We start from the raw sequence: 15,222 nt of genomic DNA on the forward strand, positions 1-15,222 counted from the left end.
CCTAGCACAATATGTAGGGATGACCACGAGAAAGTTTCGGACGCGGATGTTAGAGCACAAAAGTGCGTTCAGGGGCAAAAAGAGTGTATCAAAACTTACTAAACACTTCATAGAACAGAATCACAGTGAAACTAACTTCACCTGGACGGTTTTGGAAAAGCCTTTCATACCCTCTCACATTACTGACGTCTCGGGGGAACCTGTTTATCAGGGAACAAAAATGGGTTTTCAAATTATCCTCAGATACCCGGGGTCTGAACGACGAAATACCCTGGACCATGCTATGACTAACTCATTACTTATGAGATAGATAGAATAACTTTGATGGGAATCCATCCCTGGACCTTGGGTTTCACCTACTTCTGCAAGTGGTCTGATGCGCCAAGTTACCTACTTGATATAAGACTATTTGGTTATTCAGCATACTTTTGTAGCTTTTAGCCTTATGAACTCTGAGTACTTTTCTGACTCCTATTCTAGACCCCCAGGCTTTTGTGTGTTTATAATTGACTTTAGGGGATAACAGCCTGGGCTTGGTCTTAAAAATTCCCTTAGACCCCCCATTCCCCGTTTTTGTAGGCACATAGAGTTGCCAGACAGGTCGTATAAACTTGTCTGGGGACACCATAGCTGAACAGAGAAAGAGACACACCAGATACCTTCATACAGAACAGTAACTCCGTTCTTCTAAGGTGTGCGGGTGGAAGGCAAGGCCGTCTAAGAAACTTGCACAGTCTCCTTTTGGTGCTAAGTCTAGCTTAGTTAGAGGCAGTGTTTCCTTATATTCTGTTTATTTGTCAGTGTTGTTGCCACTATATGGTTAGTTTTTAAAGTAAGACCTAAACACATTGTTCGCACTAGGATATGATTTTGATTTTGATTTTAATAAGATTATAAAGATATATTCTTAGGGTGTTTATTCATGGTGAAAAAAGTTTTTGAACCGACTAATAAGAAGTAATTCTGTGAGTCTCACAGGACTGATCGTTGCCTAATATGCACCTTCAGCATGTAATGCATGGGGGGTTTGTTGGTTACAGTCCGCAGGAAACTCGGTCTCATTTTGGTATGCAGAGTAAGTCTGCACTGCCAGAGGGTGTAGAGATCGTAACGCTTGGGCTGTATTCTGAATAAGATTTAGAAAGCGTAACAGATTTTCCAGCTAATTTGATCATTTCAGATTGTTCTTTGGCCAAGTCAGTCTGCTCGCTGTGCGTTCTCCTCCCCAGTCTGTTGTGTCTCTCTCAATACAGGATTCTCAGAAGTGCCTTATGGAAGTTTGAAAATGTATGGGCCTGTGAAGCAGATAGCTAGTGTGGCTCAATGATTAGAGCGGCTGACCCTGATGCAGAGGTCTAGCCCTGGACCAGGGTTCAATTCCCCGCCTCGGCGGGTCTTGGGCTCAAAATTCCCCGGACCTGATAATTCTCGCCTCGGTGCCTATTCCAGTCATGGAGTCCCACTCTGCAACTCTGGGCAATAGCTTGCTTAATCTCCACAACGGCCCCCACAACGCTAAGGATGCCTGGCCTCCACCTTGGGGGTGCCCAGGAGTGGACGCCTCACAGGTAAAAACAGGATGGGTTCCACAGCGGTATTCGTACAAGCGCCTTGAGACCCTTGCGGGTGAGTGGTGCGCTATACAAGTATCAATTTTGCTAGGATATGAAAGCTGTGGTTTCTTTCCCGGAAGCCGTGTTTGGCCCAATCCTGGAAATTCGCCTCCTAAGTCAAAAATAATTTGACCTCTCAAAATTCTGGCGGGTCATCCCAACCTCCATTTAACATTAGGAATTCTGTGTTGATTCTGCATATGTATTGAAAGCGCACTAGCCCTGTAAATTGAGTGACCACTTGTCGGCCTCATAAACTATCAGAAGCCACAATTTTAAGCTGTTACAATGTCTGCAGGCTTTTCTGCTTCACAGGTAGGCAATTCTTCTGCCACTAAAAATGTGGGAAAGTCTGGGTTACCCCTATTGATTAAGGGGGATGGGTAGGATGTGACAATGAACCTTCTGATGACCACATGATAATAAGTCCCAGGTAGCCAGTGTCGATTACAAATATGTTTAGGGCCCATCTGGGCCTCAGTGGCAATTATGTCACCAATGTTGTAAAAGTGTTTTTGGTATACAAGCCAGTCCTTACTGTCTTGACCTATTACACACTCCAAGGTTCGCTGTGGATTTTTGCTGCCAAATTCCTGTCCATAAAAATATTAAATAAAAACGGTTCTGGAATGGGCAACAGGTCATTTGTCCCATAATGGCAAGGACATCTGTTTCAATATAAGTCAGAGACTTGTATGACAAAGAGTACCAAATGTACTCATTGTATTTAGTATATTTAGCAGGAGAAAAATTACTTTTGTGAAATAATTACTGACCCAACAGTAGAATCGTGATATATACTTGAATTTACAATGTTGCGACTTAGTGTCCATGGTGCTGTAATGGTCACAAATCACATAGACTCTCATAATGAATGTTTGTTGTTTCAAGCAGATAGTATATAAAAAGCCACACAGTTATGTTCACAACATGGAGTCCAACTAATGAACACTCTCAAAGTACCATCACAGTAAGTTATGCCTAGTGTACTTAAGATTGTGAGCAGTTTCATCCATTAGTATCATTGCAGTTCTTTGAGATCTCATATTTAATATGTTGACCACAGGAATTCCCCTTTTATGCTCATCACATACTTGTTTTCGGGCACACATAGATTCCTAGTAGCCCTTAACTCTAAAGCTTAGACTATTATGGGGTAACTATCCCACTTTGGAGACCATGAATGTGTTTATTTGATGGGCTGTTGGAGGTGAACCAGCATATTTGTTCTGGAAAGAGTCCAAGAAAGGAACAGGTTAACTTGACAGTATGGCAGAATTTCTGACCTTCCTATACATTGAATCCCTGGGTGTTCCATGATTATCCATGCCTCTGTCGGGGAGGTGGATGGGACTTCCATTCTTGTCTCCCTCCCCACGGTTTGTAAATCTTCTGCTCTGATTTGCTCCTTTCGTGGGAGTGGGGGCTGCTCTCTGTTAACGTACCTGAATGAAATTTAAGCAGCTACCTTTGCTATAGGCCAGGACTGTAACTGGGTTTCACCTTATCAAGTGTTAGTCCTTCCAGTATTTTTCATAGACCTTGCATTCCTTGGCTGAGGACATTCCAAGTCAGATGGGGATTAAGGAATCGAGGTTTCTTAGGCTAAGTGTTAATAAAGTCAGGATTGGTGTTTCTTCCAAAGACAGCCCTGTTTCTATTGTCTTTATGCCAGTGATGTCGGCTTCATGCTTTATGCGATCATTGCTCATTGAGTTCACCAGAAAGAACAAATGCAGCTTCATCACTGGTCGGCGTTTACAGTCTTTCCCTTCAAACTCTTTGGGGCTGTGTGGTCAGATTATAAAACAGTTAGGAAAGATGGTCAGCGGAATAACAGTCAGAAACTTTTCCTTGATGGTAGTTCTGGTAACCTTAGGCCTGGCACCCTTTCTACACAACACCTTCCCTGCTCTCCTCTGAGGCAAACATATGTGGTTTTACAGCCTTGCATGTCAGACAAATTCTGTAGGAATGAGGTGGAAAGTATGTATGTATGTATAGGCGTTCTTGTATAGCGCTGTAACTGTCACCCGACGGGCATCCTAGCGCTTACACTGTTATGACACATACATGATGTTTCCAGCATCCGATCCATTTACATTGTTCTGGGGAACAGGTAGGTTTTTAAGGCTTTTTTAAAAGAAGGGAAGGGAAAGGAAGTAGGTAATGTAAAGCAGCAGAATCGTTAAGTCAGAAACCTCTAAAATAAACCACTCATGCTGACAAGTTCCTTAGTAGGAGTGCCTCTCTTTGGGTCTCTTCGACTGTGATTCACTCTGACTATTATGGGTGACTGACTGCATTACTTAAATTGAAACAAACCGCTTTTCTGGTCCTGTGTTATAGTAATAGTGCAGGGAATTCCCAGATCGTTGTAAAGGAGGCTAGGTGTACTGAAATAAACCTGAAGGTAATTGTTCATGATGTTTAGTCTATTTGGAGGCCTTTTACTTCAAAGCATGTTGCTTATCTAATCATTAAGATTCCCCTTATCTAATGCTCATCAAACACTGACTGTATGAATCTTTTTCAGGATGAGAACTGGGTAAACAGGCCTGTATGTTCATTTGTCAGACCCATGCGAGCAGGACGTCTCTTGGACACTCCTAGACAAGCTGCACGCTTTGTTAATGTCATCGGCTATGAAAGAGCCCCTGTTGTTGGAGGAGGTGGTAAACATGAACAGTGGTGCACACTACTTGCCTTTTTGTGTAGAAATAAGGTACTAAGAACATGGTATTGGTTGATTTATCATCTCTAATTCTTTTTCATGAGTAAAATGTATTCCAATTATTTTAGTATTTCAGCATAATTGTAGCACACACTACAAACTGTATTGCCTTTAGTGGTTCTTTCTACAATGGATGAAAGAGGACTTTAATTTCACGTTCTCCAACATTGGATCGTTCATATATTCACATGCTTGAATCATTCCCCGCCATCAGCCTGGGAATCCTCAATACATTAAAATAGCAGTATACAGTGTAAGATATACAACATAAAGTATATGATGTAAAATGACCTTAGTATGTTCACCTACCTCATTTAAAAGAACCCACATTTCAGCCAATTAGTTTGTGAGCTTAAGCTCTCCTACTCCCCTAGAGTCCACCATAGCTCAGATTTCTTCATGTCATATGAGTGAGTACCCTGCTAGAGCTCCGCTCTAACTTTTCAGTGAACCTTAAATTGTTTCCTTTTTGGTCTGCCCTGGAATTGAACCAGCCCTATCTTCAGCACTAATGTAATGTGAGTTGTTTTTAGGGAAGACTGTTATAATTTCTTGACCAGGGAGATCTTTTGGTCTGACGATCAACTGTCACCATGGCTGAAAAAGTGAAGAGATCTTTTTGAAACCTGTTTATCTTGTAGCAGCAAGAAGATTTACGCTAATGACCCACATTCTGCATTTATTGTCTTTATCCTAAATATAAGTCAGCAGAATGTAAGATTTGTAGGACTTTCTCAACTAAGACTCTTAAGGACAGAGAAAGGACTCTGGCTTTATTTCTTTTGAGTATAGAGAATTTTCCTCCTTCTACAGGAGACTTCCTCTTCAGGGGAAGATACTGTGATACGTGCCCCTCCAAGCCCTTTCATGAAGGTAGCATACAAGAGGAGACTTGTTTAGTTTTCTGAGCATGATTTATTTGGTATAGCACTTGCAGGCACCTTCTCTGCTGACGAAGCAGAGTCTAAGCGCTACAGAGATTCAACTGTAATAAAAAAGAAGAGTTGTTCAAAGAAAACCTTGAGGGCTTCAGCTCCACCGTCTACAACAAAGATACCGTCGATGATGACACAGTTGACAACCAGCATACCATCGACGACAGTGCATTCTGTCGACGACAACCATATTGTCGATGAGGAAGGCACCGTCTATGGCATCACCATTGAGAACCATGCAGCTGATAAAGGATATAGGAGAAAATGTTTTTTATCTTTAAGGGTGACGGATTTACCTACACTGCTATTATTGCAGTCAGATCAAGAACAAGCATTTACAATGCAACGGTTTCGCCTTTGTAAAAGTTAGAGCTATTGGCATTGTAAATGACAAATTTTGGTTTTGAAAACAGATAAATAAATGGCATTGTCATTTACAATGCCAATAGCTTAATCTCTCACAAATGCGAGACCTATTGCATTTGCACACACACACAGAGCACAAACACACACACAGAAATGGGGGGGGACGAGGAACAAAACCAAGGCCCAAGTGATTGGTTCTTTCTGAAAAGATAGTGATGAGCTAAAACGATAGAGCCGAAGAGCTCTATCACTGTAAACGTTGCATACTTACGGAACAAAATGTGAGCATATTACCGTAAACAATTACTGGTCATTGTATGTATTCCTTATAAGGGCAGGCACTTTTAAAAAAAATAATCAACTGGGGATAGTTTCAAGTAAAGTCAGAATAAAAACAACAGATTCCACTAGCAGCCTCACAGCTGTGTTCACACGTGATCCTTTGTTCATGCGAATAACATCCGCACGGAAGAGGGCTACGTGATAATAATAATAAGTAATAAGGAGCACAAAAGGCAAAACATGAAAGTAAATAAAAATATAATCTGCTATTGTGTTGTATAATGAAAGTATAAAAGTTTCACATTGGGTTTTTTGTATAAATTATTCTCAAATATGGAACTTTTGACAACAAAGCATATTGTTATATTTTTACAACCCTCAACCGTAAAGTGTACTGGCTTAGTGGAGTAATGCCTCGACAATATGGGCCTGTGTTTCATCTTACAATCACAGGTTCAAATCCTGTTATGTAAACTCTAGCCTTTCATCCTTATGTGGTGGACAACATTAATAATTTAAATTTTAAAAGGATGAATAAGCCTGTTGTCCAACTAAGGTTAACACAATGAGTACTGCTGTAAGAATTACATATGTTTTATATACCCAACTATGGCCACAGATAAATACACGTTTTATAAATACTAATTAAATAAAGAGTGCAACAAAAACTTGCCATTAAATTCTTTGTTTAAATTGCCGAAATTATAGATTGTGACGGGTAATTTTAATTTTTTATTATATATGGATGCTGCATAAAAGGGAGGCATGCTGCATTAGTATTTTTGCGGCTTAATGGGAACGGAGTGTTATAACAAGCAGTGGTCGGAAACTAATTAAAATGAATCAATCTGTGCTTGGTCTGTACTCCACACATTGAAAAGGAAGTGATGCCAGATCCACGCTGAGCAATTAGGAATCAGCAAATAAGACTGACAAAAAAGGAAACAAATAATAAGCAATGGGCGGGCTCCAAGCCCTTTACTGTAAGCAACACCCCTTGCAGCAACGTGCATGTGCGCTGTCAGGTGAGACCTCAAAACTGGCTACCTTACCCATTCACGCATAGAATCTTGAAACTGCAGAGCACTATCCATTGTAACAGAGGATTAGCTGTGTACAATAAGCAGTGACCTCCCCCTCTCAGAGTTGTTGCAAAGTACATTTGGGATATATCTATATATGTAATTATAATATCAAACCTTAGCTCTCAATATGCATGCATACACTTCTCATGTAAGGTTTTTGGGACTAGAAACGGAGGTTAGGAGGATAACAATGAGTTTTATCTGCACACAACCAACTCTCTTTTTATGTGATTCATGTACTCTGAAGTCCTTATGTAATATTCTATTGTAAAGCGCTCTAACACCTTTGGGTAAAGTTTGCGCTAAATAAAAACGCATAAATAAACACATTTGCTCGCATCACTTTAACTTCTGGAGTGAAGTAAACCCGCATCCTCGGCCGTCCATAACGCGGGTGGGGTTAACTAGCAATGGAGTTCTCTTCCCATATTAAACGGGGGAGGTGTGGGGTCTTCAAAAATATTATTATTGTTATCAATCCTCTAAGAACTCTGAGTGTCTAACAGTAGGGTCTCTTGCATCCAACTGCCAAGGAGGAGCGGAGCAGCTCTTTGGACACAAACAGAACCACTCTGTCAGCAACACGATCTCAAACGAATAGCAGGCCGACGCTACAGACATCCCATGCTTGCATTAACCTACAACCCTCTTCTCTCACCTGCAAACGCCACAGCAACAACCAGTGTTGGACGATCGTTGCCGCTGCCGAGGACGCAGAGCGAGGGCGGGATGTTCATAATGGAGAGAGGACTAAGGAAGCCTCCTTTACATGGCGGCCATATTTGAGAGGGACCTCGTCCAGTTAACAAGCACAGAGCTTCCACGTTTACCCACAGTCTGAACTAAATGGTTAGCCAATCTACTAGAGTCCGGTTAACTTTAAGAGTACAGACATTTGCTTAAATATGCCTTTTCAAAACATAAACTACGTACAGGGTAAATCGTTCAGTATTGCCGCATTTTCGTACATAAAATTACCACGTCTATTTGTTTTGCTGTTTTACATGACTCATGGTCACATTCCTTTTTGATGCACAGGGTTGGAGGGGGGGGGGGCGATTTTTTTCAGAAACGCTGGATTTTGAGCCAATCCTAGTAGTCCACTTCCAAAGGCGGCAGCTTTTATGTTCAAATAGCGTCGCATCCTCTGGGATATATATCCTAGTAAAATAATAAATAACGAACACACAGAAAGAGCCTGTGCTCTCCCCTTCCCATTGGCTGGAAGGTAAAATTCCAGCCAATGGGAAGAGGAGAGGGCGGGACTTAAAAAAAGACACGGAAACGCCCCCGAATCGCGTTCCGACGGGGAAAGAGTGATTGACAGCCAATCTCTTCCAATGGCCAGCCTCCATTTATGGAGCTAGCCAATGGAAGACAGAGGCGGGACAAAGCCCCATACTGTAGGATCATAAGATTTCACCTGGGCGAGCACTGCTTCGCAGTGCTAAGGCCAGGCGAAACCTACAAAGAGGCTACTGATTATGCCTCGTGGACAGCGTACAGCCCAACTCAATTGGATGTGAGATAAGTATTAGATTTTGGAGAGGAAGCAGTGGACGGTGAGGAGTCCTACAATGAAAATGTGTCACAGCAGGAGTCTGGGAGTACGTAAATTGATTTAAGGCACACATCAAGTCCTCCTGATGATGCAGGAAGGGGATTTTTTTACGTTCTTGGGCCTTCGAGAGGTATACTTCCACATACCTATTCATCAAAAACACAGAGAGTACTCTTGATTCTCAGTTGCGGGCCAGCACTACCAGTACAAGGTGCTTCCTTTTGGATTCAAATCTGGGCTGAGAATATTTACTGAATGTCTTGCTCTGGTTGGCGCTTTTTGCAGGTGAGAAAGTCACCAGACATTCCCATACCTGGACAAATGGTTACTCAAAGCGCCATCCAGGGAAAGAGCAAAACGTCCTTGTCTGACGTTCTTTTGGGCACCTGGTCCAGGCCTGCTACAGGTCACCCTGTAGATAGGAACATGGCCAGACGCTACCGCCCGGCTCCGGGCGACCCTTGCTTCCAGTCCACCAGGCACACACACCACCAGCCGTCAGTGCACGCTTCCACCAGGCACACACCACCAGCCATCAGTGCATGCTTCCACCAGGCACACACACCACCAGCCGTCAGTGCATGCTTCCACAAAGCACGCACACCACCAGCCATCAGTGCACGCTTCCACCAGGCACACACACACACCACCAGCCATCAGTGCACGTTTCCACAAGGTTCACACACACCAACAGCTGTCAGTGCTCAGCTCACTTTCATCTGAAAGAAAAAGGTTAGTATTAGATTCCTTACCTTAAAATATCCCCAGGTGTCAGACTGGATCCGGAAACTTTTGCGTAGCAGTACCCTTGCGCGTCGGTAGGCGTCGTCTGCGGCTCCGCGTCTGGCGTCGTTGGCCCCGGGATGACGTCGTCGGAGTACTTAGACGCCGCCCTCGCGCGCTGACATCAGTTCTTCTTTTTACTGCGCCAGCAAGCGCCGATCTGGAAAAAGTGATACCCTTAGTCATTTTTTGACTAGACTTGTTCGATCAGTTTTCGAAGTCGAATGACTCCGACGATGGCCCAGGTTCAAACCCTGTGTCGACTGCAGCCGACTGATTTCGGTTACCGACCCCCATCGCCGGTGTCTTTATTGCCTGGGGCCCGACCACGATGACAAGTCGTGCCCGACTGCCGGGCTTTGACGTCGAAGGCTAGGCGGGAGCAGTCCCGCAAGCGCCTCGAGCTCCGGCAGTCGGCCCTACGCCGCTCGAGGTCTTGGTCCGGAAGGAGGTCGAGGGACCGGCTCGGAGGATCGACACCACCCCTCGAGCTCCAAGTCCTCAGGTAAGGGCCATCGAGCGTGTTCCTGGGCCAGAAGTAGGGTGTGGTTGTTGTTCACACTACTTTCTGGTTCCCAAGAAGGGCAAAGGGGGCCTACGCCCTATCTTGGACCTGCGGAACGTAACGGCTTCCTCCAGAAGGAGAAGTTCAAGATGCTGACTTTGGCTCAGGTCTTAGCTGCCCTAGACCCAGGAGACTGGATGGTAGCGTTGGACTTGCAGGACGCCTATTTCCACATTTCCGTCCTGCCGACCCACCGGCGCTACCTGCAGTTCACGGTAGGCCACAAGCACTTTCAGTTTACTGTGCTCTGTTTTGGCCTTACCAGCGCCCCACGGTGTTCACGAAAGTTGATGGTGGTGGTTGCAGCTCATCTGCGCAGGTTGGGGGTTTCAGTGTTCCCCTACCTCGACGACTGGTTGTTGAAGGCGGGCTCGCCCCAGACAGTCGGCAGCCACCTCCAGACTACGGCCGACCTCCTGCACCTGCTGGGGTTCTCCATCAATGTGCCGAAGTCACACCTTGTCCCTCTCAGAAGCTCCTCTTCATTGGAGCGGTTCTAGACTCGGCGCAGTTTCGGGTTTATCCTCCCGAACAGCGGGTTCGGGATATTCAGGCTCTGATTCTGATCTTTCAGCCATTATCCCGAGTCTTGGTCAGGTTGACCCTGCGGCTTCTGGGGCTGATGGCCTCCTGCATCCTTCTGGTGCATCACGCCAGGTGGCGGATGTGGGCTCTGCAGTGGGACCTGAAGTTTCAGTGGGCCCAGCATCAGGGCAACTTGTCCGACCATGTCTTGATCTCGGAGGGCACTGCAAGACAGTTGCAGTGGTGGCTCACGGACCGCAATTGGGTCACCAACAGATCCCTCTCACTACCTCAACCGGAGCACGTCGTTGTGACGGACGCGTACCTCCAGGGCTGGGGGGCCACATGGGAGAGGCGGAGATCAGAGGCCTCTGGTCTCCGGCGGAGTCCCGGCTCCACATCAACCTTCTGGAGCTGCAGGCGATCCAACTTGCACTGAAGGCATTCCTCCCCTCTGTCCGGGGGAGTGTAGTGCAGGTGTTCACGGACAACACCACCGCCATGTGGTATTGCAAAAAACAGGACGGGTGGGGTTGTGGACCCTAAGCCAGGAGGCTCTGCGCCTCTGGCAGTGGCTGGAACATCAGGGTGTGACCCTGGTGGTTCAACACCTGGCAGGTTCCCTGAACGCCAGGGCGGATGAACTCAGCCGTCGGTGCATGATGGATCACGAATGGCGTCTTAACTCGGACGTGGCGCAAGGCCTCTTTCAGCAGTGGGGAGAGCCTTGGTTAGATCTATTCGCCACAGAAGAGAACGCGCAATGTCATCAGTTCTGCGCGTTGGAATTTCCAAGGTGGCACTCGCTCGGAGACGCTTTTCGTCGCGAGTGGAGCTGCGGTCTGTTGTACGCCTTTACGCCTAGACCACTTCTGCCCAGTGTGCTGAAGAAGATCAGACGCGACCGGGCCCAAGTCATCCTTGTGGCTCCAGACTGGGCACGAAGATACTGGTATCCCGAGCTACTCAGCATGTTTGTCGATCCCCCGATTCGTCTGCCTTTTCAGGAGGACCTTCTGTCGCAGCAGCAGGGGACGGTACTCCACCTGAACCTGTCCAGTCTCCACTTGCGTGGAGATTGAGCGGCGGCAGTTGAGGCCATTTGACTTGCCTCCTGAAGTCTGTAATGTCATTCTGGCAGCCAGGCGTCCCTTCACAAAATCGGTATACGCCTGCAGGTGGAACAAATTTGTGGCATGGTGCACAGCAAAGGCTGTGGATCCCCTTTCTGCCCCTCTTTCAGAGGTTCTCCTCTTTCTTCTTTCTCTTGCCCAGCAGGGCTCTGCTCTGGGCACTCTGAAGGGCTACCTCTCTGCCATTTCCGCCTTCTTAAGGCTCCCTGATCAGCCCTCTTTGTTCAAGTCCCCAGTTGTAAATAGTTTTTTGAAGGGCATCACTCATATGTTTCCTCCTGTTCCTTTCGTGATGCCTCAGTAGTTCTTGAACCTTATTCTGACCTATCTGATGTGTGCTCCTTTCGAGCCACTGCATAACTGTCCTCTTCGTCTCCTTACTCTGAAGACTGCATTCCTGGTTGCCATCACCTCTGCCATGAGGGCGAGTGAGCTCCAGGCTCTTTCCTCTAAACCTTCTTTCCATCCGGACATGGTTGTGTTGCGGACGCAACCTTCTTTCCTGCCAAAAGTAGTCACAGCTTTCCACATCGGGCAGTCCATCACCTTGCCCACCTTTTTCCGCCTCCGCATCCCTCGAAAGAGGAAGAGAGGCTCCACCGTCTGGACCCGAAACGCGCACTTTCATTCTATTTGGATCGCACACGCCAATTTCGGGTGGATGACCAACTCTTTGTTGGTTACGTGGGCGCTAAGAAAGATCGGGCGGTGCACATGCAGACCATCTCTCGGTGGGTCGTATTGTGCATCAAGGTATGCTACTCTTTGGCTAAAAAGGAGCCTCCTGTTGGGCTGAGGGCCCATTCCACTTGGGCCACGGTGGCTACTACTGCCCTGGGCCGGGGATTCCCCTTGCAGGACATCTGTCAGGCAGCTACGTGGGCCTCGCTGCACAAGTTCGCAAGACACTACTGCCTGGACAGCCAAGTCCGGAGAGCTGGATTTTTCGGCCGTTCCGTTCTCCAGGACTTTCTGGTGTGTTCATTGGTTCGCAGACCCACCACCGGGGTTGGTATTGCTGGGGTATCTATTCTAAGGTAAGGAATCTAATACTAACCTGTTTCTTTCAGATGCACAAGTTACTTACCTTCAGTAACAATATATCTGTAAGAAACAGTAGCTAGTATTAGATTCCTTACCGCCCCACCCATCATCCCCGTTCTGCGAACCGATATCTAAGGTTAAGGTCATCCCCTTTCAGGGCCCTAGTTTCATGGTACCAGTGTTAGTTTTTATCATGGCTCTGCGTTTCTGGCACGGAAAAGCTATGTATAAGAACTGACGTCAGCGCGCGAGGGGTTTCCGAATCCAGTCTGACGCCTAGGAATATTATAAGGTAAGGAATCTAATACTAACTACTGTATCTTACAGATTTATCGTTACCGAAGGTAAGTAACTTGTGCAACGGGCGTTCTTGGAGGTGGAATTGGAATTCCCTCCCTAGTAACAATTTTCTTATTCTTTTTAAAGAATTTCTTTACCATTTGTAACCATCCTATTTCCTCAAACGCCTTATTCTAGTGTATCACAATGAACAGAACAACAAAACTTCTCCGTAATTCTCCTTTTCCTATTTGCAAATTTCTGCCCTTTACCAGCGCAACTCACACCAGCCGTCCAATCATAGCTCTCTACGTATCTGCTGTCTTTACCAATTCTAGTGCGATTCACACCAAAAGCCCAATCAGAGCTCAGCACACGCCCGCTACCTGATCAATGCCAGCGCAGACTTTTGTGACGTCAGTATTACTCATACTACTGACCCTCCCTTCACAAAATCTTACGGCAATATTTTTTGGAGTTTGTCTTAATCAAAATCAGTTCGTGACAACATATAAAGACAATGCTACCTTGTCTGTTCCGCTAAATAAAGAGATAGACATTTTCACTTGTCCCAATAGAATTTTCCCTTACACTGCAATTAATAATAACGACCAGCGTTATCTCACTTCTCTAACAAGCTCCAGGAAGACCTATTACTCCTCTAGGGATAAAGCCAAAGTTTCACAAGAAGACTTTTTGGCATAAAAGGTGTCCTGTTACTCCCCCGGGGATACTGCTAGAGTTTCGAAAGTGAAACATTCGCTAAATCCAAGACTCTACTTAAATACGAAATTTCCCTAATTATAACACTGACAGCCCTGCGTAGATTTTCAGTATTATTACAACAGACAAAGTACTTCTGCAGTGTGATTTCTTTACCACACTATCCTAACCTCCTTCCCGGGATTCCTTAGGCAGCTCTGTACCTGTTCTTCTAGACAACATAGCACAAGACACTAACTTCTCATGTTAAGTACATATAATCAATAACCATTACCAAACTAATCAATAATTTAACCATCCTCTGCTACCCAGAAATTTTTAAGTTCAGAAAGTAGTTTATTGGTCAAAAGCTAGGTGTCAATACAAAGTACAAAAACGTTTCAGGAAAGAAGCAATAACAGTTAAATGAAGCATTACATCAAAAGTGATGATATAATAACAAAAAATGGGTTTTAGAGCCAAGCCAAGGGTATAAATGGGCCATAAGTATGAAACAATTCAGAAATAAAGAAAGATACAAGGAACATCAAGGGTAATCAAGGAGGTTTTGAAACTTCTTGTTGAGCAGGCTGTAAATGAATAGATCGTTTAGCACATACATGTTATGTTATGTTATGTATTTGTTGAGCGCGACAGCTGCCCCAGCGACGGGGCGTCCCGGCGCTAAGAACCATATCATAACCAACTGAGACAGGGGGAGAAGGGTGCTTACAGGGGGGGAAGAGGTGAGTTTTAATAGCTTTACGAAAAGCGGACAAGTTGTCAAGGCAACGGATGTGGAGGGGAAGGGAGTTCCATAGCTTTGCTCCCAGCAGACTGAATGAGCGTTCTCCGATGCGGCAGAACTTCGTGTGGGGAACCAAGACTAGGTGATGCCCCATAGAACGAAGGTTGCGTTGGGGGATGTAGGGTGTTAACAGCGGGCGTAGGAGCTCGGGGCCCAAGGTACAGAGTAACAGGAAGCCACAATTCCTTACGTTTCGTCGCCATATGAATAGGAAAGACAAAGGCAGTATCCATTCTGTGATTATGACATACATTATACCACCATGCTCTAAAGGAAATATTGGAAACGTTTTTCCAGTTAACTGTGATCTGCTGGAATGCAACAGCCAATAGTAAGGCAATAATTTGAACTTTGAGTGTAGTGTCCTCCCAGCAAGAAGAGAGGCTACCTAGGAAAATGTGAGTGAAAGAGAGTGGAATGTGAGTATGAAAGATTGTGTTAATTTGGGCCCAGACCCATTGCCAGAAATCATGAACAACAGTACATGAGAATAACATATGGAATAAAGTGGCATGCAGGTAAGAGCAGGTTCAGCAAAGGTCCGGGGCTGGAGGAAACTTCTTGCTCCGGTCATATGGTGTGAAAAGAAGTCTATTGTATATGAAGAACAGGGATTGTGTCAAGGTTGCTGCTCTAGATGTTTTGCGAATTTTAGACCTTATTCCATAGAGATACTGCCCACGATGTGGCGAAATCGCCCTCCGATTGTTCCTCCACCTTAGTTTTGGGTCTAATGGACTCTGTAACATGGAGATGTTTGTATATAGCAGAAGCTTTGGATTCAGTGCGCAAAAAGGAAGGGAGCCG

At 45.4% G+C, this 15,222-nt stretch overlaps 1 protein-coding gene across 1 annotated transcript in view; it reads left to right on the forward strand.

The window, feature by feature from the left end:
• Window positions 1-15,222, forward strand: part of CEP76 (centrosomal protein 76) — a 304,664-nt gene that overhangs the window by 209,835 nt on the left and 79,607 nt on the right. Inside the window, exon 8 of the mRNA XM_086965581.1 lies at window positions 4,150-4,338. Within this exon, the coding sequence (XP_086821707.1) occupies window positions 4,150-4,338 (189 nt within the window). The remainder of the gene's footprint in view (window positions 1-4,149; window positions 4,339-15,222) is intronic.

This window comes from Lissotriton vulgaris, chromosome 4_1, assembly GCF_964263255.1.
Source record: "Lissotriton vulgaris chromosome 4_1, aLisVul1.2, whole genome shotgun sequence".
NCBI classification, from domain to species: Eukaryota; Metazoa; Chordata; class Amphibia; order Caudata; family Salamandridae; genus Lissotriton; species Lissotriton vulgaris.